At 32.4% G+C, this 24,579-nt stretch overlaps 1 protein-coding gene across 1 annotated transcript; it reads left to right on the top strand.

Moving 5' to 3' along the window:
• Nucleotides 1-537: 537 nt before the first annotated feature.
• Nucleotides 538-24,579, top strand: LOC134709947 (uncharacterized). Its single transcript, XM_063570071.1, has 8 exons — nt 538-797; nt 4,857-5,138; nt 5,724-5,828; nt 17,277-17,363; nt 18,490-18,778; nt 20,795-21,077; nt 23,621-23,860; nt 24,485-24,579. The coding sequence occupies exons 1-8, from the start codon at nt 583-585 to the stop codon at nt 24,577-24,579; spliced, it is 1,596 nt and encodes a 531-aa protein (XP_063426141.1). The 5' UTR covers nt 538-582.

The following is a 24,579-nucleotide window of genomic DNA, read 5'->3' as shown; positions in this document are numbered from 1 at the left end:
TTTTTCCCCTTAAATTGTCGTCCTGACTTTTTTTTTGTAAGTCTCATCCTGTCTATTTTTTTCAAATTTCATCCTAGCCCCCCCCCCCCCCCCCCCCATAAAAATCAAATGGTAGCTCCCTTAGACTGTACGTATCAGTAAGCCTATAGCTATAAATTGTCATAGCTGCCATTTATTTCTTTATAGGTCAAAACCTCTGATCCTAGCTCTTTTCAAATTACATCCTAGCCCGTCAATATCCCACCCCTCATAAAATCAAATGGCAGCTCCATGTGCTTTGAGAGCATAATATAAAAATTATTAATTCAATTCAATTCAATTCAATTCAAAATTTTATTGCCATATAAACTTTACAGTTACTGTATGATTTTTTTTCCAAACATTTATAAATGATGGCAATTGTATTTATTCAATTGATAATAATTTGCTCTTTTGATATCGTAATAGGCAGTTTGGTTCATTTTTTGTCAAAACAAGCCAAATTAAACACTGATGATGTAATTATTGACTTGCAAGTCAATAGTTCAACCCGTTTTCATGTCATTTGTTTGCGCATGTGTTAGCGTGCTTTCAAATTGAACAATGCCATCGGATTCTGAAGTGAAAGTACCAGGCAAGCGTGCAGGAAGACCGGTTTTATTAACAGATTCGGACCGAAAAAGAAGGAAGGCTGAAAGAAATGCCGTAGGCAACAAAAGCAAAATCTACATTGGTAACCAGTATGACCGGTGGGCTACTTTAAAAGAAGAAATTGGAGCGAAATCTCACGCTGAAGTGGCAAAAGTATTATTAGACAGGTAGTTGTGTACGATTTAATCAATAAAAAGCTATTAAGCTTGCTAAAGTAAACTCTCGGTGCTAGTAACTATAAAATAATGACCGAGAGACATAATAAATAGTCGTCAGTTTTTGTCCCTGAAAATAAAGGTTTGGGGTCCTTTCGCCCCAAACACAATTTCGCCCCCTTAGATCGTTCGCACCCCATATTTTGTTTTTGTTTTCAAATATACAAATACAAATTTTTTGTTAGCCCAAACTCATCAACAATAAATGGTTAAGGCTCATGGTATATTAATTACATAGTTGAACATCATAATAATTTTTGTAAATAATATTTGTATTGATTGATTATTTTAGATGACCATGTATGAGAATATTTAAATCATATGTATATCAAAATATTTCTATGAATAAAAATTTGTGCGTTGAGTCATTTTAGCACATGTTAAATAAAATTATTTGTTTATAAATGATTTTGGATGATTAAACATTAATTTCTTTGAATTCTTTATTTATTAGGTTCATGTGGACCCTATGGCTAAAATGGCCGTATTTTCACCTCAAATTTTTCTCCGAGTACCGGCAAACCTGTGCACATGGAAAAGTTTTAAGGCATAGCATGCCCTAGATAAATAGAATTCAAATGCATTGTATGATTAAGAAAATTCATAACTTAACTGGACTTTTTTTCGTCTCTGCAGAAGATGATAAAATTAACAAACAGTTGAGTTTACCTTGATATGGTCCACTCAGGTACACAGTTTAAATAACCAATTATTGTCAGGTATCTATTGTCCATCTAATGTCCATGTCAATTAAAAATGCTCACTTTAATTTTTACCTGTGGGGAAGTTCTCAAACCAGTTTCCCAACTTAGTTTATTTTGGCACCTTCTGTAGGAATGAAAAAAAGTGCACGGCAAAATCCTGGTAAGTTTTTATTTTTCTAAAACATAAAACATACTTAAAATTCATTTATCTAGGGCATGCTATGCCTGAATTTTTTTACAGATGCGCTGATTTGTCTGTACTCAGAGTAAATTTTGAGGTGATAATACGGCCATTTTAGCCATAGGGTCCACATGAACCTTAAATTGTTTATGAAATGTTTAATGTCAAAATGAATGAAATCAAATCAAATAAGTTTTTGGTCCCAACAGTTTAGGAATTAGGGGCCAAAAGGGTCCAAAATTAAACTTTCAAATTGTTTGATTTCATATTAAAGAAATGAGTTAATGCCCTTACCAAAACGTGCTAACATGTTGCACATAAGATGCTCACGTTAGAAACTAACATGATTGCACATGAGGTTTTATAATATGCAAATGAGGTGAGCATTTTGTGAGCAAAAAAATTGCACATATGAAACTAACCTAATTTGGATGTTAAAAACCTCACGTGCAAATGCTCATATGAGCTTTTATTTAACATGTGCAATTGCTCATATGAGCATCTGCTCACATGTTGCACACATGAATATAAGTTGACCCATTTGATTTTTTTATCTAATTATTTCCAGATGATAATGTATCTAAAGATCAAAACAAAATGGCTGCTTTAAATAGGAATATTTTTCAAATTTAAATGAATATCTTAAATGATTTAATTAAAAATAAAATAACTGACACATTATTCATGTTAAGTGTTTCTCTTTAATTACTATTAATTAACTATGATTTTTATATCATTTTTATACGACAGCAAAAATTGAAATTTTTTTCGTCGTATATTGCTCACGTTGGCTGCGTCCTCGTCCTCGTCATCCAAATACTTTTCGCACTCTAACTTTACAAAAAGTGAATAGAAATCTATGAAATTTTAACACAAGGTTTATGGCCACAAAAGGAAAGTTGGGATTGATTTTGGGAGTTTTTGTTCTAACAGTTTAGGAATAAAGGGCCAAAAAGGGGTCCAAATAAGCATTTTTCTTTGTTTTTCGCACCATAACTTTAGTATAAGTGAATAGAAATCTATGAAATTTAAACACAAGGTTTATGACCACAACAGGAAGGTTGGTATTGATTTTGGGAGTTTTGGTCCTAACTGTTTAGGAATTAGGGGCCAAAAAGGGGTCCAAATAAGCATTTTTCTTGGTTTTCGCACCATAAGTGGCATAACTTTAGTATAAGTAAATAGAAATCTATGAAAGGAGTAGGTCCGGTAAGACCCCTTTTCGGCATAACTTTAGTATAAGTAAATAGAAATCTATGAAAGGAGTAGGTTCGGTAAGACCCCTTTTCGGCCCCAAAATATGGCAGTTTTACAAAATTGTTCAAATGTAAACTTTTAGTTTTTTTATTGGATAGTTGAATTGTTCTGCTACATAAATATGTGCTGTTTTTGAAAATACAATGCACATTTATTGGGTACTAGCACCAATAAGTCATGCTAAATTACTGAAATCTTCACAATTCCAGCAATTTAGTTAAATTTTAGACGGTTTCCGAGTGAAACGGAAGTGGCCGCATTCGTGTTCATCCAAAATATTGAAATGGAAGTTGTATTTGATGATAAACATAACATATATAAAGATTGAGGATGAACACGGATGCGGCCACTTTCGTTTTTGACAAAATCCATCTGAAAAGTGACATTGTTTCGCATATTTGGTAGACTTTTCATATTTGACCTTGAATCGGATCGTTTTTTATGACTAAATAAGTTAAAATCTTTCACATAAATTAATTGAATCATGTGAAATAGACACTTAAGTGTTTAAAAAGTGGTCAAAATCTTTCGTCAGATGAAACTGAAATTTGAGGACAAATCGGTCCTTACCGGACCTACTCCTTTAAATACAAGGTATATGACCATGAAAGGAAGTTGATATTGATTTTGGGAGTTTTGGTCCTAACAGTTTAGGAATAAGGGGCAGTTTGATTTCATCAAAAATTGAATAATTGAGGTTCTTTGATATGCCGAATCTAACTGTGTATGTAGATTTTTAATTTTTGGTCCCTGGTCATTTTCAAATTGGTCATCATTAAGGTCCAAAGGGTCCAAAATTAAACTTAGTTTGATTTTGACAGAAATTGAATCCTTGGGGTTCTTTGATATGCTGAATCCAAACATGTACTTACAATAGCAAGAAATTTTCAATTGCACAGTACTCAGCAATTACAAGAAATCTTCAATTGCACAGTATTGTGCAATAGCAAGAAATTTTCAAATGCACAGTATTGCGCAATAGCAAGAAATCTTCAATTGCACAGTTTTGTGCAATAGCAAGTATGTTCAATTGCACAGTATTGTGCAATAGCAAGAAATATTTAATTGCACAATATTGTGCAATAGTAAGAATTTCAATTGGAGTTATCTTTCTTTGTGCAGCATAGATAGTTGAATCAACTTACAATGTATATTCTCTTTTACTACCAACTGATGAATTAAAACAATCTTAATTAACCATTCAGTGGTAACAAGCACTTTTTTTACATTTTAATATTTTATGATGTATTTAAATGAGTAATTATTGTTGCAAACTCCATTAGAAATTTGAATTGAGATCAGTTTTGGAATAAAGGATAGGGGGATGTGAAAAAAAAAATTGGGAGGGGGGGGGGGTCAATTTTTCTCAATTGAAATTTCATAATTAAAAAAAGAAAATTTCTGAATTTTGAGAGGATGAATATTCAACAGCATAGTGAATTGCTTAAAGGCAAAACAAAAATTTTAAGTTCATTAGACCACATTCATTCTGTGTCAGAAACCTATGCTGTGTCAACTATTTAATCACAATCCAAATTTAGAGCTGATTCCAGCTTGAATGTTGTGTCCATACTTGCCCCAACTGCTCAGGGTTCAACCTCTACGGTCGTATAAAGCTGTGCCCTGCGGAGCATCTGGTTAAAGTTTGTTGTCACTTTACAATGTTTTTATTTATATGTATATTGACAGTCAACATAAAAAACCTTGCTAAATTTAAATTTTTGACGTCACACATTTGGCAACATGAAACGAAATATTCTGGTCAAGCAAATGAATTATGTTGCTCTCTACACCCTGCCCCTCCCCAAACCCACCATTTATTTTGAAGAGTAAAAATGCAAATTCTTAACAAATGGTTAAATTTTAAAGGTATGATGCGTATGGTAGTCAATGGAATAAAACACCCGGGTATGAAAGCAGTGCCTCAACTACAGTTGCAGGGCCGTCTGAACAGGACAATTCTGTTTCAGAAATTATGGAGAGCACTAATAATTGGATAACTACATTCAAAGAAGAGCCAGCTGATGAAGAACCAGATGAATCGAATAGATCCTGGATAGACCAGGAACCAGCCAGATTCATGGAGGAAGATGTCAAACCAGACATATCACAAATATCCTGTTCCAACAAGGAATCAGATCATATGTTAATGTATGTAAAATTTAACTATATAAACTGCTTTTTTTTTCTATTGACTTAATTAAAAACAACATTCAATCTAAATAGGTATAAAATTGATGTAGTGAATAAACTTTATACATGTGGAAATCAGAGTCTAAGCGAAAAATCCAACACCTGTATATGACTGTAGATTTGCATTTTATCATGTTTACTCAATTCCCACCATAAAAGCAAGAAGTTGTGCTTATCATATCTCCACTGATAATTCGAAGATTGTAGAATAAGTAATTATAAACATACATGTGCTTGTTTCTGACAGAATCTTAATGAACTCAAACTTGACACATGTAAGTGACATGTTGCATGTCAAAACTGTAGTAAATTATTTATTGTAGAAACTGACAGAAGAGGTGAATATGTTTAAAGCATACTTTTACTCCTGTGTGCAGAGAGAAAAAGTAAATGCATTAGTCAAGTCATAATGGCTGTTTGTGCATAATGCATTAGTTATAGCCACACTCATAGAGCAAAAGTATAAAATTCTATTTTACTCCATATTACATACCACATTAATCGTGTATAGTTGGTTACAATATAATTTTATAATTTTTTCAGACAATTGTCAGGAATGTCTGGAATGACACATCTAAACAAAGCAGATTCAGAGTGTAGGAAGCAGTGTGCATTAGAACAATCTAAAAGTTGTATTAATCCTTCTGAGTAAGTTGTTATTATATATATTATTTATTTATAACTCCTAAAATATCTTTAAATAAATTAGCAGATACATTTAAAGATATGCCTTAAGACATTCATGCATGTAGGTACGTGCATGTCTCAAGTCAGTAGCCAGTTATTCAGTGGTTGTCGTTGTTTATGTGTTACATATTTGTTATTTGTTCATTTTTTATATGAATAAGGCCATTAGTTTTCTCGTTTGAAATTTACATTGTCATCTGAAGGGGCCTTTTATAGCTGACTATGCAGTAGGGTCTTTGCTCATTGTTGAAGGCATTTCAGTGACCTATAGTTGTTAATTTTTGTGTCATTTTGGTCTCTTGTGGAGAGTTGTCTCATTGGCAATCATACCACATCTTCTTTTTTATATATAACAATGATTAGTTGTGTACTACTTATTTTACACAGTGTAAATACTATTCTGTACACTATGCAGAAGTCACGATTTTCGAAGCGAGAAACTTTTGGATGACAGTTTTAATTTGATGGATATACTGAATTAAACGGTAAGTTGATCATCAAACATTTCTTAGGGACGACATCAAAAGTTCAATGTAGGATTAAAAACTTAATTCACATAGTTTTTTCACTGACCCCCTCCCCCCTTCTTAACTTAATTTGAGAAAAATTGATTTACCAATCGGGATATATGTAAAAATCGATTTTAGATATACAAAACTTGCAGAATATTAAGCCCCCCACCTTCAAACTATTTGATTTAAGTTCTTTTGATGTCGTCCCTTAATGATTAATGCAGCTGACATCGATATTCTCAAATGGTTTAGAATTAAATTCAGCACATTCATTATTCCTTTCTTTGCCTAATAATCAACAGGTTTTCAAGTGCATTACTAAGGAAAATCAGTGGGGGTCCAATCCAAGAGAAATGGGGATTCCAAATATATGTTTCCATATAAATGCATCAATAGTTAAAAAAGGGTTTCAAACCACCGGATCCCCTTTTTTTAGGATCTGTCACTGATAAAACTATTTATTAAGATTTTTCTCGGATTTTTTTAATATCATAAATGATAATGACTGTTTTGTGCACATCTATTTCATATTTTAGTAAAAATCTTTTATGGGTTTTTCTGAAATTGCTGGAATTTTAATCAATTAATGCATTATGGATCTTATATTTCGAATTTTGGTAAAAATATTTTTGATGTATCTATATATTTAAAATGCGGACTTTGCCATAGCCTTATATTGGGCGTACCTCTTTTATATCCACAACTTCCTTCAGGCATTTATCATAAGTCAATGAATCTTTTTCAGATTCTTTATTATTTAATTCAATTGTGCACCTCTTATTTTGATTTTTCGAAAAATCACTGTTTTATCTTTCTTTGCTAAGGACTTTTCCACTACCTTATTGGGTTGTACCTATTTACCTAAACTTAACGTATATTAATAAAACTTTCTCAGATTCTTTATTAAATGATGCCACTCTGCACCTATATTTTAGTTTTTTGGTAGTTTATTTTTTCCAAATCATGGACTTGAGAAGTGATGGGTATAATTTCGTTAATTCTCACCTCAATACCTCAAGTTTTTAAACAAATCACTGCATGTTGTATTAAGTTGAAAATACTTAAATTTACAAAAAGAAGATGAAATATGATTGCCAATGATACAACAAATGTGATTGCCAATAAAACAACTTTTCCTCCACTACTATATGTCGTCAATATATTAAGCAATTATAGGTCACTGTACTGCCTTCAAAGTGGAGCCTTGTTGGGACAAAAAAAAATTGAGATGCTGATGTGGAATACCAAACCTGCGACGGAAAATGCTCCCTAATTGTCACATCTACTTGCGCAGTCAATGTAATGACACTACAAAGTTCCCATGTACATGCCAGTTCATAAATATATCCACAGTATGGAAAATGTTTTTAGTGTATGCAAACCAATTAAATTGGTGACTTGTGTTCTATTTTTTAATCAAAACTTTCTTTTTGTAGGAAAATGGTAGACTCATTTATTGTAAATGCATTAGATGAAAGCTTTGAAGGAGAGGGTGAAGTAAAAATAGAACCATCTGAAGTAGAAGAAGAACTGGAAACAGAACCATCTTCCATGCATTATTGCACTTTTTGTAGTTATACCAGCAAACATAAACAAAATGTGAAAAGACACACACAAAATGCACATTCTCCTGGAAATAATGCAGAAACTATGTTTGTATGTGATCAATGTGGCAGCGTTTTTAAAACAGCTGGTGGATTAAAAATACATTATAAGGGCAAACATACTCAAGAGTTTAGGTTTAAGTGTAAAGTGTGTGACAGAGGCTTTAACACACTCTGGAACTATAGAGGGCATATTACAACACATGAACCGGTTCTAAGACACCGATGTGATGTGTGTGACAAGACTTTTGCTTTCAAAGAAACATTAAAACAACACATCACATCAGTTCACACTAATGAGACAAGTAGCATCATATGTAGCAAAGAAGGATGCGGAGCTTCATGCAATTCACAGAAATCTTTAAAGGAACATTTCCTTGCAGTACATGGTGGAAGAGTACTCAAGTGTGATTTATGTGGAAAATCTTTTAAGTGGAGATCAAGTTTAAAATACCACAAAGAACATGTGCATTGTTAGATTTTTTACACTTTGTACTTGTTTAATTATCATGTTACTGTCCTTTTACTGAACATGGATATTTGTTTTTTTTATTTACAATTGTACACGTTATATAGGAGCATTTTAACTTGCTTACATTTGTTGTGTTTAATGTTTTGGAATAAACTTTTTGAATATTATTCAAAGGAAGCTTGTTCTCGTTTTTCAATGTATGGAACTTCTTATACATATCTTGTTTATTGCAACTTTTCAAATTTTCAAGTACTGTAGGAACTAACTGTAAAATTTCTTTTAATAACACTTGATCATTTGTGTTTGTCTCATTTAGATTTATGACAGCCAAATCTTCAGTCTGTGTATGCTTTGTGGACAATTTCGAACTTGTAACCATACTTTCATGATCATTGGCGGAATTATTACCGCTATTTACGAGAATATGGCTGTTATCTTTAATTGAAACAGAACTTATTTTTTTGTGTTAATGATATGCTGTCAGTGTCATTCTGTTCAGATTCTGTTCCACATTTCTTCTTAACAGGTGACAACAGTTCTGAAGAAATATAACATACAATAAGTGTAAATAAAATTGAGAAAGGAAATGGGGAATGTGTCAAAGCGACAACAAATTGACCATAGAGCAGACAACAGCCAAAGGCCACAATTGGGTCTTCAATGTAGCGAGAAACTCCCACTTCCGTAGACGTCCTTCAGCTGGCTCCTTAAAAAATATGTATACTTGTACAGACGTTGTACGCCATACTTAACTCTTAATTATACACAAGAAACATTGTGCATGATTTACATTGAGGAATTATGATTTTAATGTCCTTTTCAATTTCAGCAGGTATCAGTTTGAAGTATTTTGTTCAGACATTTGTTATAGATGGAGAAACACATGTTGCAACTTTCAACTTTAATTCTTCCAAATCATGACGAATTATGCAATGATCTTACAAGTTCTGCAAAATCCTTTGACCTTACATTTGTGCAATAAAAACAAGGAGTATCTGTGATTGGATTATCCTGAAGAAAAAATATATCTTTCTTTTACTTGAATGCATTACAGCATTTATATTGATTTGAATTTAACATGCACATTTCATAAACAATTTTCAAATAAAGAAGTCAGTGGACTAGATATTAATGATGTGCCTCCCTTTCACCCCATCCCAAAGTTTTCCTCAGGGTCGACTAATACCAAATTTTAGCCTGAACATTTCTGTAATGGGGCAGATGTAAATGAAAAATGAAGATAAAAAAACATAGCTGACTCCCAAGGAAAATCAAAACAAGAGCCTTTCAGAAGACAGCAATCCAGATTTTAAAAAATTTATCTATTTCTTGCATTTTTCAATCTCTCTTGAGCGTTGAATGTAAACTTCATTACATGTAATATCATACTTGACCTCCATGTTATCATCAATAACAACATTATAAAAAAGAAGATGTGGTATGATTGCCAATGAGGCAACTAACCACAAAAGACCACAATGACACAAACATTAACAACTATAGGTCACTGTACGTAAAGTTTGAAAAGTTGTATGATTGAATGATTCATTAGTAAACGCATGGACATAACTGGAAACACCATTTTTAAATCTTTCAAGAATCGAACCTCATAATTAGAAACCGTAAAAATCGTCCATATCAAACTTGACCTCCATTTTGGCATCAGTTATGACAAATTAAAATTTTAAAAGCTTTGATTGAATGGTTCATGAGTAAAGGGCATGGACAATGTTTGGCAGCATTCTAACATCACCAAAATAATATCAATAAGAAAACGTGGTATGAGTGCTCATGAGACAACTCTCAATCCAAGTCCCAATTTATTTTGAAATTTTAGTAAAGTCTGTTAAAATGTTTTAATGGTCACACTAACCTTCAACCTACCAAACCATTTTTTTCTGTGGAAATCCTGTTAAAAAGGGTGAAAGTACACAAGCAAATTATTATCATTTTCACAAGTTGCAACACAATTAACAAATGCAAACAGTACAATGACATATATGGATTAACCCAGAAATTGATTGATAAATTTCGTTATTGATAAAGGTAGTTGTTTCTGTAAACCTACCCAAATTATATATGAATTATCCCACTTTGCAAAGCTTTCTTTATTCATTTTTAGCTCACCTGGCCCGAAGGGCCAATTAAGTGAGCTTTTCTCATCACTTGGCGTCCCTCGTCTGTCGTCGTCGTTTACTTATACAAAAATCTTCTCCTCTGAAACTACTAGGCCAAATTAATCCAAACTTGGCCACAATCATTATTGGGGTATTTAGTTTAAAAAATGTGTGGCGTGACCCTGCCAACCAACCAAGATGGTGGCCATGGCTAAAAATAGAACATAGGGGTAAAATGCAGTTTTTGGCTTACAACTCAAAAACCAAAGCATTTAGAGCAAATCTGATGAAGTAAATTTGATTATCAGGTCGAGATCTATCTGTTCTGAAGTTTTCAGGTGAATCCTACAACCCGTTGTTGGGTTGCTCCCCCTGAATTGGTAATTTTAAGGAAATTTTGTTGTTTTTGGTTACTATCTTGAATATTATTATAGATAGAGATAAACTGAAAACAGCAATAATGTTCAGAAAAGTTGGATTTACAAATAAATCAACGTGACCAAAATGGTCAGTTGACCCCTTTAGGAGTTATTGCCCTTTATAGTCAATTTTTAACCATTTTTCCTAAATCCTAAGAATCTTTTACAAAAATCTTCTCTGAAACTACTGGGCTAAATTTATCCAAACTTGGTCACAAATCATCTTTGGGGTATCTAGTTTAAAAAATATGTCAAGTGACACGGCCAACCAACCAAGATGGCCGCCATGGCTAAAAATAGAACATAAGGGTAAAATGCAGTTTTTGGCTTATAACTCAAAAACCAAAGCATTTAGAGCAAATCTGACAGGGAGTTAAATTGTTTATCAGGTCGAGATCTATCTGCCCTGCAATTATCAGATGAATCGGACAACCTGTTGTGTTGCTGCCCCTGAATTGATAATTTTAAGGAAACTGCTGTTTTTGGTTATTATCTTGAATATTATTATAGATAGAGATAAACTGTAAACAGCAATAATGTTCAGCAAAGTAAGATTAACAAATAAGTCAACATGACTGAAATGATCAGTTGACCCCTTTAGGAGTTATTGCCCTTTATAGTCAATTTTTAACCATTTTTCGCAAATCTTAGTTATCTTTTACAAAAATCTTCTCCTCTGAAACTACTGGGCCAAATTAATCCAAACTTGGCCACAATCATCTCTTGGGTATCTTGTTTTAAAAATGTGTGGCGTGACCCTGCCAACGAACCAAGATTGCTGCCATGGCTAAAAATAGAACATAGGGGTAAAATGCAGTTTTTGGCTTATAACTCAAAAACCAAAGCATTTAGAGCAAATCTGACAAGGAGTAAAATTGTTTATCAGTTGAAGATCTATCTGCCATGAAATTTTCAGATAGATCTGAAAACTCGTTGTTAGGTGGCTGCCCCTGAATTGGTTATTTAAAGAAAATTTTGCCATTTTTATACGACTGCAAATTTTGAAAAAAATTTCGTCGTATATTGCTATCACGTTGGCGTCGTCGTCGTCGTCGTCGTCGTCGTCCGAATACTTTTAGTTTTCGCACTCTAACTTTAGTAAAAGTGAATAGAAATCTATGAAATTTTAACACAAGGTTTATGACCACAAAAGGAAGGTTGGTATTGATTTTGGGAGTTTTGGTCCAAACATTTTAGGAATTAGGGGCCAAAAAGGGCCCAAATAAGCTTTTCTTGGTTTTCGCGCTATAACTTTAGTTTAAGTTTATAGAAATCTATGAAATTTTGACAAAAGGTTTATGACCACAAAAGAAAGGTTGGGATTGATTTTGGGAGTTTTGGTTTCAACAGTTTAGGAATTAGGGGCCAAAAAAGGGCCCAAATAAGCATTATTCTTGTTTTTCACACAATAACTTTAGTTTAAGTTTATAGAAATCAATGAAATTTATACACAATGTTTATGACCACAAAAGGAAGGTTGATATTGATTTTGGGAGTTTAGGTCCCAACAGTTTAGGAATTAGGGGCCAAAAAGGGACCCAAATAAGCATTTTTCTTGGTTTTCGCACCATAACTTTAGTACAAGTAAATAGAAATCTATGAAATTTAAACACAAGTTTTATGACCATAAAAGGAAGGTTGGTAATGATTTTGGGAGTTTTGGTCCTAACAGTTTAGGAAAAAGGGGCCCAAAGGGTCCAAAATTAAACTTTGTTTGATTTCATCAAGAATTGAATAATTGGGGTTTTTTGATATGTGGAATCTAACTGTGTATGTAGATTCTTAATTTTTGGTCCATTTTCAAATTGGTCTACATTAAGGTCCAAAGGGTCCAAAATTAAACTTAGTTTGATTTTGACAAAAAATTAATCGGTTGGGTTCTTTGATATGCTGAATCTAAAAATGTATTTAGATTCTTGATTATTGGCCCAGTTTTCAAGTTGGTCCAAATCGGGGTCCAAAATGAAACTTTGTTTGATTTCATTAAAAATTGAATAAATGGGGTTCTTTGATATGCCAAATCTAACTGTGTATTTAGATTCTTCATTTTTGGTCCTGTTTTCAAATTGGTCTACATTAAAGTCCAAAGGGTCCAAAATTAAACTTAGTTTGATTTTAACAAAAATTGAAATCTTGGGGTTCTTTGATATGCTGAATCCAAACATGTACTTAGATTTTTGACTATGGGCCCAGTTTTCAAGTTGGTCCAAATCAGGATCTAAAATATTATATTAAGTATTGTGCAATAGCAAGTCTTTTCAATTGCACAGTATTGCACAATGGCAAGACATATCTAATTGCACAATATTGTGAAATAGCAATATTTTTTTTTAATAAGAGTTATCTTTCTTTGTCCAGAATAGTAAGCAAGAAATATCTAATTGCACAATATTGTGAAATAGCAATATATTTTTTTAATTGGAGTTATCTTTCTTTGTCCAGAATCAACTCAAATCTTTGTTATATACAATGTATATTCACTTTTTACTACCAACTGATAAATTAAAATAAGTTTAACCATTCAGTGATAACAAGCAGTTTTTTTTCATCTTAATATTTTATGATGTATTTAAATGAGTAGTTATTGTTGCAAACTCCATTAGAAATTTAATTGAGATTAATTTGGAATAAGGGAAAGGGGGATGTAATAAAAAAAAAATGGGTTCAATTTTCTCATTTGAAATGAAATTTCATAAATAAAATGAAAATTTCTTCAAACATTTTTTTGAGAGGATTAATATTCAACAGCATAGTGAATTGCTCTAAGAGAAAACAAAAAATTTAAGTTCATTAGAACACATTCATTCTGTGTCAGAAACCTATGCTGTGTCAACTATTTAATCACAATCCAAATTTAGAGCTGAATCCAGCTTGAATGTTGTGTCCATACTTGCCCCAACCGTTCAGGGTTCAACCTCTGCGGTCGTATAAAGCTACGCCCTGCGGAGCATCTGGTTTGTTATTATCTTGAATATTGTTATAGATCAATTGGTCAATGGCGGACGGTGTAAATAGTCTTTAAAAATGTAATAGCTAAACAGATAACTGCAACGACACACTAATACAAAGTCCACAAGCAAATCATGTATGCTTTTTAAGCATTTAATTTTAAATAAAACTGAAGGTAAAAAAATACAAATATTTTGCTGTCTATAAAAGTCATCAGAAATATATTTGAATTGTCTGATGAAAGAAATAGCACGTTATAGTTCCCTGGACAGCTCATAATATTATATAGATACGTACATACCTTCAAATTGCCATCGCTTTTTTCCTTTTAAATCCCGGACTGGTCATACAGTCAAAAATCTGAAATAGCTTCTAGAACACATCAATTTCACTTTTTTCTATCAAGTTGATGTGATAGACAAACGTGTATTTTATATTCTAGTGCATGTTTTTGTTACAGTAACTCTTATGATGCTATACATACCTTGAAGATGTTCAAAGTACTTCATTGATATAGGAGTAAACAAATGATTAGAAAAGTCACCCTAGGCAAAACGGTCGTGTTAGCCAGTTGGAAATCATCGCTTAGAAAATCGTGACTTCCATATAGCGTACAGAATTAGTATCTACACTTTGTTTCATGTTTTTGTCATTTTAAAAATTAACTTGTATTCTACGTGAAAAAAAATCTGAAATATACATGTATGATATGTCAATGCATGACTGTTTTGTTCTTATATTTTCTAAAAAAAAAATATTTATCTGGGTTCTCATGTTTGCCATAGTGAGTCTCACAAAAAGAAGAAAACTTTTCAGTGCTATCTATAATACTAAAATTACGAGGTCCAATTTTTCAGCCGTCATCACGTAAAAACGACGAATCACAGAATTCAACTTTAAACATAACTAATTTAGTACAAAGGTGTAGATTTAAGAAATAATTCATGGGGGCTTGAATATATCGTGATTTTACCACGGGTTTGCCCTTTATGACAAATATTTTACCCTGAGCGATAGCGAGGGGTAAAATATCGGCATAAAGGGACAACCCGTGGTAAAATCTAGATATATTCAAGCCCCCATGAATTATTTCGATTCTAATAGGACAAATACGGCAATTATTTTGGATCGAAGCGCTCTAGGTGATGGCATTATTTGCCGTTCCAATATATAAACGCACTATTAAATTGACGTAAAATAACGGAGCAAACTGAATAAATGATGATGCTTAAACTATTTATAATAACATATTTAGATAATTTTATATGAATCTAATTATTATTGTACTTATATGTCTCATATATATACAAAAACGGCTAATATAACTCATTTTAGCATCATTTATTAACGTTTCCTTGTTGTGATGATTTTCCGTTTCACAAGCGAGTATTTTCCCGTAAATTGCTTATATTCTGACGTCATTGTTCTATGACGTCGAGTCGCTCATTCATTAAAAAACATATGACGTGGGGGTACAATGGGAACAGCCCATGAAATATATTCATATTTTACCACGGGTGTGTACTCAAAGCGTTTGAAGGACGTCATGTTAGAATAAAAATTACACCACTCCAGGCCCCTTTGTTTTCCACGTAATTAATATTGCCAATAATAAAGAAGTTCCGGGTCGAGTCTGATACCGATACCAATAGTATATTCACCTGTAACCTATTACCTTATCTGTACGTTCCGCATCTTACAAAGGTGTAGATTAAAAATTACACCACTCCAGGCCCCTTTGTTTTCCACTTAATTAATATTGCCAATAATTAAGAAGTTCCGGGTCGAGTCCGATACCGATACCAATAGTATATTCACCTGTAACCTATTACCTTATCTGTATGTTCCGCATCTGACAGGCGCACCACCAAACGGCGTATTTAGGATTAATATGCTATATACACTTCAATTTGTTAGAGGGCATGACGTTAAACAGCGAATCAAAGAATTCAATTTTTGTTGACAATGCTGTTGATTAAAAAATACTCCATTCCAGGACCTTTTGTTTTCCAAATAATTAATATTACCAAAAAATGATCAGTTTCAGTTTCGACGGGTTCAAACAGAAAGATTTGAAAGCAGAGAAAAACTGTGTGTCTTATAATCGGCATGACTTTATCAGATGACAATACTAATACTAAAATAAGGCTTGCGCAAAGTTATATACTTAAATTCAGTAACGGACCCGTAATATCACGGGTGTGTTCTAGTATAGTTTATCTTTACAGTTTTCATTACAGCATAAAGCAATTATAGTCCAGTCAAAACTAAGTTTGAACTATAAAATTATTGCAACAGAAAATGTGTAAGTCCTAATGTATAGCATTTAGCCCAGAATATACACAGAAAAAAAATTCCTCAAAATCAGCATTAATTTCCTATGGAGATTAACATTGCAAAGGGAGATAACTCCAAAAAAAATTAGTCTTTTTTTGTCAGTTTTTGGTTGATTTTTTTTAAATTCATGTAAAGTATGATTTTTTTATTGGGTCAAAAGTTCCTATTTGACTACATTATATAAACTTCAGCTCATTAAATGTACAAACTGATGTGTTGGGGATAATTTGAATTTTTTTGGGCACATTTTTCACTAAAGAAATTGCAAATTTATGGCTTTGTGACCATTTTGAAAAAAATTAATGTGAATATTTGGTTTTGTTTTTATCTGTTAACTATATTTGTTAAGCATCTACATTGTTTCAAGATACTTTAAACCACAAAAAGAAAAATAGATGCTTAATTATTTTTTTTTAATTTGAGATTCTTTACAGTGACACGTGGAAAAATCTAATAAATGGTCAGCTAATGAATTATGAAATCTAGATTGAAGCTTTATGAAAGATATGAAAACACCTTTACAGTTAGTTGTTTGTTATGCTCTAAAGACAATATTTTTATTTTTTTTTTATATTTCTGCCTTTTTGTAGAGTTATCTCCCATTTCAATGCAAATTTCCTTAGGAACATTTTTTTAGGTTTCTTCATGTTAGATTTTTTGGGACTTTTTTCTGTGTATATTCAGGGTATAATGCCAAAGATAAAAACTTAAAAACCTTCTGTTGCGATTAATACTACAAGGTGAGGGTCAAATTTATGCTAGATTGACTGGACTACAAGGATATTACGTCAAATTAAGATTATTACTTAAACTTTTGCTATAAAATGACAATATAGTTTGATATACTTGAACATTTTAACAATCTTGATGCACCTTTGAATCACCAGTTTATAAAAAAGATGAGCCCATATTGTTTTTCATGAGACCAGGACTCGTGGACTATCCTTGGTGACTACCATCAAATGTGTTATATCTTGTTACAATTTGATCTTATTTCAGTTTCAGTATTGATATTTCTGAAAATGTTGATGATCTGATATCTGATGATGACCATGAAGTTCAACCTAGTTTTAACATAACACTAAGGTAAGCTGTAGTATGTAAGAGTCAAACTCTGCCATTCTTAAAATATATTCTTAGATTGATTTGAACTTTAAAATACATTAGACACACATGCACACACCCTTTAGAACAGAGATTATTTTTTTTTATCTGCACCTGTATATAAATAACTGCCATATTTTTTGTCAAAATAAAACCTTTATGCCGTAGTAATTTGCAGGAGCATCTCTAGTCCAAATAATAATGACCTCTGGCATGTCTATTTTAATTATACCCCCGCTTTAAAAAAGGGGGTTATACTGTTTTACCTCTGTCTGTCTGTCCTTTTGTCAGTCTGTCTGTCCGTCCGTCTGTCAGTCAGTCAGTCCGTCCCATGAATATTTTTCGTCGCATTTTTCTCAGGAACTACAATACAAGGATTTCTGAAATTTGGTTTCAGGGTTTATCTAAGTCAGCTATACCGTGTGATGCGTTTTCAGATTGATCACTTGACAACTTCCTGTTTACCGAACACTTGTATAATTTTACACATGATAGCCAAGTTGAAAATTTTCGTCACACTTTTCTCAGGAACTACAAAACAAGGATTTCTGAAATTTGGTTTCAGGATTTATATAAGTCAGCTATACCGTGTGATGCTTTTTCAGATTCATCACTAGACAACTTCCTGTTTACCGAACACTTGCATATTTTTACACTATTTATATTATCCACTTGCGGCGGGGGTATCATCAGTGAGCAGTAGCTCCCAGTTTCACTTGTTTTTTCTGGGACACCTTCCTATGACATCATAACACTGAAGCCATTTTTAACGGCTGGACTTTGAGATCAAATTTTTGGGGGAACTTTGGGACCTAATTTTGACATGAAATTTTCATTGCCGGCTAGAGTTTTTTACGAAGTTACAAAGTCCTACCTTTTTTGTGCTTATTGGTGCAAAATATTTCCAAAAATATCCCAAAGAAATGATAAAATAAGATACTACAACCATGGTTATCTTGAGTATAAATTTCTCGCTGCAAAGAAGACCTGTTGGTGACCTTCTGCTGTTGTCTGCTCTATGGTTGGGTTATTGTCTCTTTGACACATTCCCCATTTCCATTCTCAATTTTATTATAAAAGTAACAGAAACAAACATTTTTATTACCAGACCAAATATAGTAAATGGTTCAGAGGACCAGGAAATTGAAGAGGCTGAGGATGACTCAACTGAAGGGGACAAGTCAAAAGAGAGAGTTATAGGTATTGGTCCAGGAGTGAAGAGAATAACAACAAAAAATATTGACAAGTTTATTTCAGAACAACCACTCTTGGTTTACAGAGATTGTTTGTTGATGTTAGCCAATACAAATACAGATCAGATTTGTACAATGTCGGATTGCAGCAGGCAGGTTGATTTGAAAACAGAAACTATTGGATCTGCATTCTATATCACCTGGGTAAGCTTAATTGCTCATTGTGAAAGGCTTTACTGTCACCCATATGTGTATATTGTCATTTGGTCTATTGTGGAAAGTTATCTCTTTGGCAATCATACCACATCTTCTTTTTATATTTACTTGAACTGAAAATCTATTAAATATCCAAAGAATTCAAATATTGCTTCATTTTGACACAGGTCCATAATATGAGTAAAGGCTTTAGGCCAGGATTTTTTAATTTGTTGGTTTCCGGATCCGCCGACCCGATTTTGCCGATTTGGAGAATAAAAATAAAATCGAATTTTCAGGCTTTTTTTTATTCTCGCCAACCCTAACAAATGCATTATCCCTGAAAAATAATTAAAATATCCTTTTTTTATGAAATGAAATGCATTAATCACTAACAGAAGTGATGACACTTTCTGTTGTGAAAAAAATAAAACTTCCAGTTTACGTTTCTAAAAATAGACAAATCAATTATTAATGACCTTGTAATGTAGTTTGCGCAAACAATTTTGTGGAACGAAACCTGTGTTTAAACCAATTACACAATAAGTTTGTTTCCCTTATTTGTCACCTTCTTCTTCTTCTTTATGTAAATCCCTCCAGCATTGGAGCACACACAGCTAGCTGTGTTCCCTTAACGGATCCTCCACCAGAAGGTTGCACATGCACAAAATTTATTTACAGAAATGTACATATTATATACACGGATTACCCATTCATTATCCAGGATGTAGATACGGCGATAAAATCAATGTTTAGTTAAATAAGATCAATTAACTATTTTGGCTGTTTCACTGGATAGAGTTAATGAATTAAAAGGTCTTCATTCATATGGGAGCCAAGTAGAGCAAGCCAAAATACTATGCATTTAGAAGATGCTACAGATGGTTATTTGCTATCTAATGTTGATATCTCTGTTAATAAGCAATGATATATTTTTTGCGTTATAAGTCCGTAAGATGCATGTTCTCATAGAAATAGACTTGTCCAAATGTGGACAGGTGGAAGTTCAAGACATCAAGTTAAAGTACTGAATTTTAACAAATCATTTGATATTTTCTTGTTTCATAGATATTAAAAAAATATCGCCCATTTGGATAAAAAACAGGAATGCATGACAACAGATTATTTAATCTGATATTCTCGTTTTTCCAGTGTACCAGTCTATTACGTTTTTTCCACGTGTGTTGAAACATTTTGTACGACGTTTTTACTTTTTTTTTCTTCATCAGTTTTCATGCTTATTATTTTTCACCAAGTTTTGATTAAAAAAGCTAAGTCAAATAACTGATGTGAATCTGTTTTTCTTGTTTGTGAAATGACGATTTAATTTCGTCTTTGTCTGTGTACCCCCCTTTTTTTAACGGGAAATTATTAGACAATGGCATGCAATGTTTACAGCTGAGCAATTATATTTATCAAACTAAAATTCAAGAACAATGACAAAATAGTATGACAAACATATTATTAGAAAGATGAAATATATTTTTATTTTGCATATCAGTTTTCTGTCTTGAAAGATCTTTTTTTTTCTTTTTTTTTCCGACCGACCAACCCGACTTTTCATGTAGAAAATCCATAAACCAACAAATTAAAAAACCGTGGCCTTACCAAATATATATTTTTCTATAAGACATATTGTATAAATGTCAAAGGATGTCAAACATATTTGCATATACAAGAAGAATTTTACAAATAGCAATATGTGTTAAAAAACTTATTGTCAATGCATTTGCTCATGCATGTATCTACCATCTACCAAAGTTTTACCAAAATTGGTGTGTCATTTTAAATACCTTTCCTCACTCTATTGTCCAATTTAAATCAATCTGTTCATTTACCAATTAAATTATTAAAATTATAATAATTATGCAATTTCAAGGTACAGAGTTTAGCTTTAAGTTTTCTGAATTCTCACTTTAAGTCATTTGCAGGGCCAAGTTTATATGTATTTGTCAAATTACTTACAACTACCGTAATCAATTCATTTGAATCTTGATTAATAAATTCTTTTGGTTTCTATATCAGGTGTGCAGAGAAGGTCATATACAGAACAAGTGGTGTTCTCAACCACTCTTAAACAGAGGGATGCATTGTGGGGATGTGATGTTGGCCTCTGCAACAGTTTCATCAGGAAATGATTTCCAAAAAATTGAATTGTTTTGCAAGATACTTGGCCTTCCTATATTGAATTCTTCAACATTTTCCAAAATACAGAAATCCTACATCGTGCCATCAATAGAAGAGTACTGGCTGAGGCACCTTGAGGATATTTATACAGAGTTTAGCAGAAGGGAAATTGTAGTATTAGGTAAATATATTTTTCTAACATAAAGATAAGGAGCAGTCTTCGAAGAAAACTAAATATTAAATTTCATAAAATATTTTCTCTTAAAGTTTTAATGAATGAATTGCAATAGGTGGAGAGCAACACTTAATTTAGTCAATTCACAGTAAATTTTGATTCTCGATGACTTTGATGGAATAAAATGTAAATACATGTATTAGAATCTTATTTCTTTTTTTAGCTCACCAGACCTGAAAGGTTAAGTGAGCTTTTCTCATCACTTGGCGTCCGTCGTCCTGCGTCCATCGTCCTGCGTCCACACCTGCGTCTGTCGTCCGTCGTCCGTAAACTCTTACAAAAATCTTCTCTTCTGAAACTACTGGGCCAAATTTAACCAAACTTGGCCGTAATCATCCTTGGGGTATCTAGTTTAAAAAATGTGTCTGGTGACCTGGCTAAAAATAGAACACAGGGGTAAAATGTATATTTTGGCTTATATCTTTGAAACCATAACATTTAGAGCAAATCTGACAAGTGGTAAAATTGATTATCAGGTCAAGATCTATCTGGCTTAAAATGTTCAGGTGAATCGGACAACCCTTTGTTAGGTTGCTGCCCCTGAATTGGTTATTTTAAGGAAATTTTGCAGTTTTTGGTTATTATCTTGAATACTATTATAGATAGAGATAAACTGTAAACAGCAATATTGTTCAGCACAATAAAACCTACAAATAAGTCAACATGACCAAAATTGTCAGTCAACCCCTTAAGGAGTTATTGCCCATTAAAGTAAATTTTTAACAAATTTTTGTCAGTTTCTGTAACTTGTACAAAAATCTTCTTCTCTGAAACTACATGGCCAGATTAAACCAAACTTTGCCATAATTATCATTGTGGTATATAGTTTAAAAAATGTGTCCGATGATACCGCTTACCAAACAAAATGGCCGACATGGCTAAAATTAGAACATAGTGGTAAAATGCAGTTTTTGATTTATATCTTTAAAACTAAGACATTTAGGGCAAATCTTTCAAGATTTAAATGTCCATCAGAATAAGATCTATCCCCTCGCAAATTTTCAGATGAATCTGACATCTTGTTGTTGGGTTGCTGCACTAAAAATGGTAATTTTAAGGAAATTTTGCAGTTTTTGGTTATTATCTTGAATACTATTATAGATAGAGATAAACTGTAAACAGCAATATTGTTCAGCACAATAAAACCTACAAATAAGTCAACATGACCAAAATTGTCAGTCAACCCCTTAAGGAGTTATTGCCCTTTATAGTCAATTTTTAACAAATTTTTGTCAGTTTTTGTAACTTGTACAAAAATCTTCTTCTCTGAAACTACATGGCCAGATTAAACCAAACTTTGCCATAATTATCATTGTGGTATATAGTTTAAAAAATGTGTCCGATGATACCGCTTACCAAACAAAATGGCCGACAGGGCTAAAATTAGAACATAGTGGTAAAATGCAGTTTTTGATTTATATCTTTAAAACTAAGACATTTAGGGCAAATCTTTCAAGATTTAAATGTCCATCAGAATAAGATTTATCCCCTCGCAAATTTTCAGATGAATCTGACAACTCGTTGTTGGGTTGCTGCACTAAAAATGGTAATTTTAAGGAAATTTTGCAGTTTTTGGTTATTATCTTGAATACTATTATAGATAGAGATAAACTGTAAACAGCAATATTGTTCAGCAAAGTAGAATCTACAAATAAGTCAACATGATAAAAATTGTAAGAGTACCCCTTAAGGAGTAATTGCCCTTTATAGTCAATTTTGAACAACTTTTTCGTCATTTTTGTAACCTGTACAAAAATCTTCTTTTCTAAAACTATGGGCCATATTAAACTAAACGTGGCCACAATCATTACTATGGTATCTATTTAAAAAAAAAAGTGTCTAATGACCCCATCTACCAACCAAGATGACTGACATCAGTAAATCTAGTTTAATCAGAGCCTCTAGTTTAAAGTATAAGTTGTTGTCTCTTTTCACAACCTTATAATTAGACACAATTATATTGTGTGGATATCTATTTTTGACAGACACTTTAGATGAATTATTTTTCATGGATACCAATTTTTGTGGAAGTTGATTTTGTGGTTTGCCAAGTCTGCATACAGGCAATTTTTTTTCTCGAGATATCCTCGAAAGTAATGAATGCACAGTATTTTTTTATGCATCAAGTGTATTTACATTAGATAAAATAGTTCAATTGAAGTGGTACTTAACAAAACAGGGAGATAACTCTTAAAATCAAGTTAATGGTTTAATCACATTCTATGAAGGAAATACCAAGCTACTCAGTAATATCCAAGGAAATATTTCTGATTTATTGCATGGTTCAAGTTTTATTGAAATTTTTTTTTTGTCAAAGTGTCAAAGAAAATATTTTGTCAAATCTTTTATGAAAATTTAGAGCAAAATTAGTTTTAGTCAAGGTGTTTGGTACTATTTAATCATTTTGAGTGAAGCAGATTAACAATTTCTCATATTGGTCTTGTAACTCTTCTTTAACTGACATTATTTTCTATTTGTTTCTTTTACAGGTGACAGAAGGATGGATCACTGTACACATAACTGTACACATACATGTACATACACATTAATGGAAATGGAATCAAAGAGGATACTGTGTATAGTTACCATGGATGAACCTATGACTGAAGGCAAAAGTACCAGTCTGGAGAAAAGGTGTTTTGAAAAAGGTTTAAAGATATTGACAGATGCTGGTTTAAATATCATAGAAGTTGTTACTGATTCACATCCACGGATAAAAGCTTTAATGAGTAAGTGCAAAACTAATGTTTAACTTCAGCTAGGTAAAATGAACACTTTACAAAAACATTTTTTTGCTTGTTTTTTGACATGATTGCTTAATGAATTTATTATTACCTACTTATCATAAGGCAAATTTTGGTATTCTTTATGAAGACAGATTTTAATTAGGCCGTTTATTGACCTATAATGGTTTACTTTTTAAATTGTTAGTTGGATCTAGAGTTGTCTCATTGGCACTCATACCACATCTTCCTATATCTAATTAAATTTATAAAAAAAAATAGAAGGATTTGATTGATTGATTGATTGTTGGGGTTTATTGCCACTTTCACCAGTAATATCTTACATTGTTTGGGTGAGCTTTTATTATTAGATGGAAGGCGGGTTGCTTGTAGAGAACCACTGACTAAAGGCACAAAAATTTACAATCTTGGTCAATAAAGATATTGTTTCAAAGCATCTGCAAGGTGCACAGTTATAACTCACAACCACAGTGTTGACAAGCTAGTTATACATGTACAGTCAATGAATTTCTTGGATCAATTGACAAACTGAATTCTTTATTAACTAATTACTTAATTTAAAATGTTCGTTTAATATCTTTATTAAAAAAAAACATATTTATATTCCAGAAAAAACACAGTATGCTCACATTAAACACTCATTTGACATCTGGCATGGTATAAAAAATCTTGGAAAGAAAATGATAAAGGTAAGCACATTATAG

Source organism: Mytilus trossulus, chromosome 3, assembly GCF_036588685.1.
Source record: "Mytilus trossulus isolate FHL-02 chromosome 3, PNRI_Mtr1.1.1.hap1, whole genome shotgun sequence".
In the NCBI taxonomy this organism is placed as follows: domain Eukaryota; kingdom Metazoa; phylum Mollusca; class Bivalvia; order Mytilida; family Mytilidae; genus Mytilus; species Mytilus trossulus.
The sequence above is the reverse complement of the archived record's forward strand: the minus strand, read 5'-3'. Positions and strand labels throughout refer to the sequence as shown.

What these genes read in the sequence shown, in the direction of transcription:
- LOC134709947 (XM_063570071.1), top strand. Translation starts at nt 583, where the DNA reads ATGCCATCGGATTCTGAAGTGAAAGTACCAGGCAAGCGTGCAGGAAGA. An exon ending in AAGGGAAATTGTAGTATTAG is followed by an intron (nt 21,078 to 23,620) that starts GTAAATATATTT and finishes TTTCTTTTACAG; the next exon opens with GTGACAGAAGGATGGATCAC. An exon ending in ACGGATAAAAGCTTTAATGA is followed by an intron (nt 23,861 to 24,484) that starts GTAAGTGCAAAA and finishes TTTATATTCCAG; the next exon opens with AAAAAACACAGTATGCTCAC.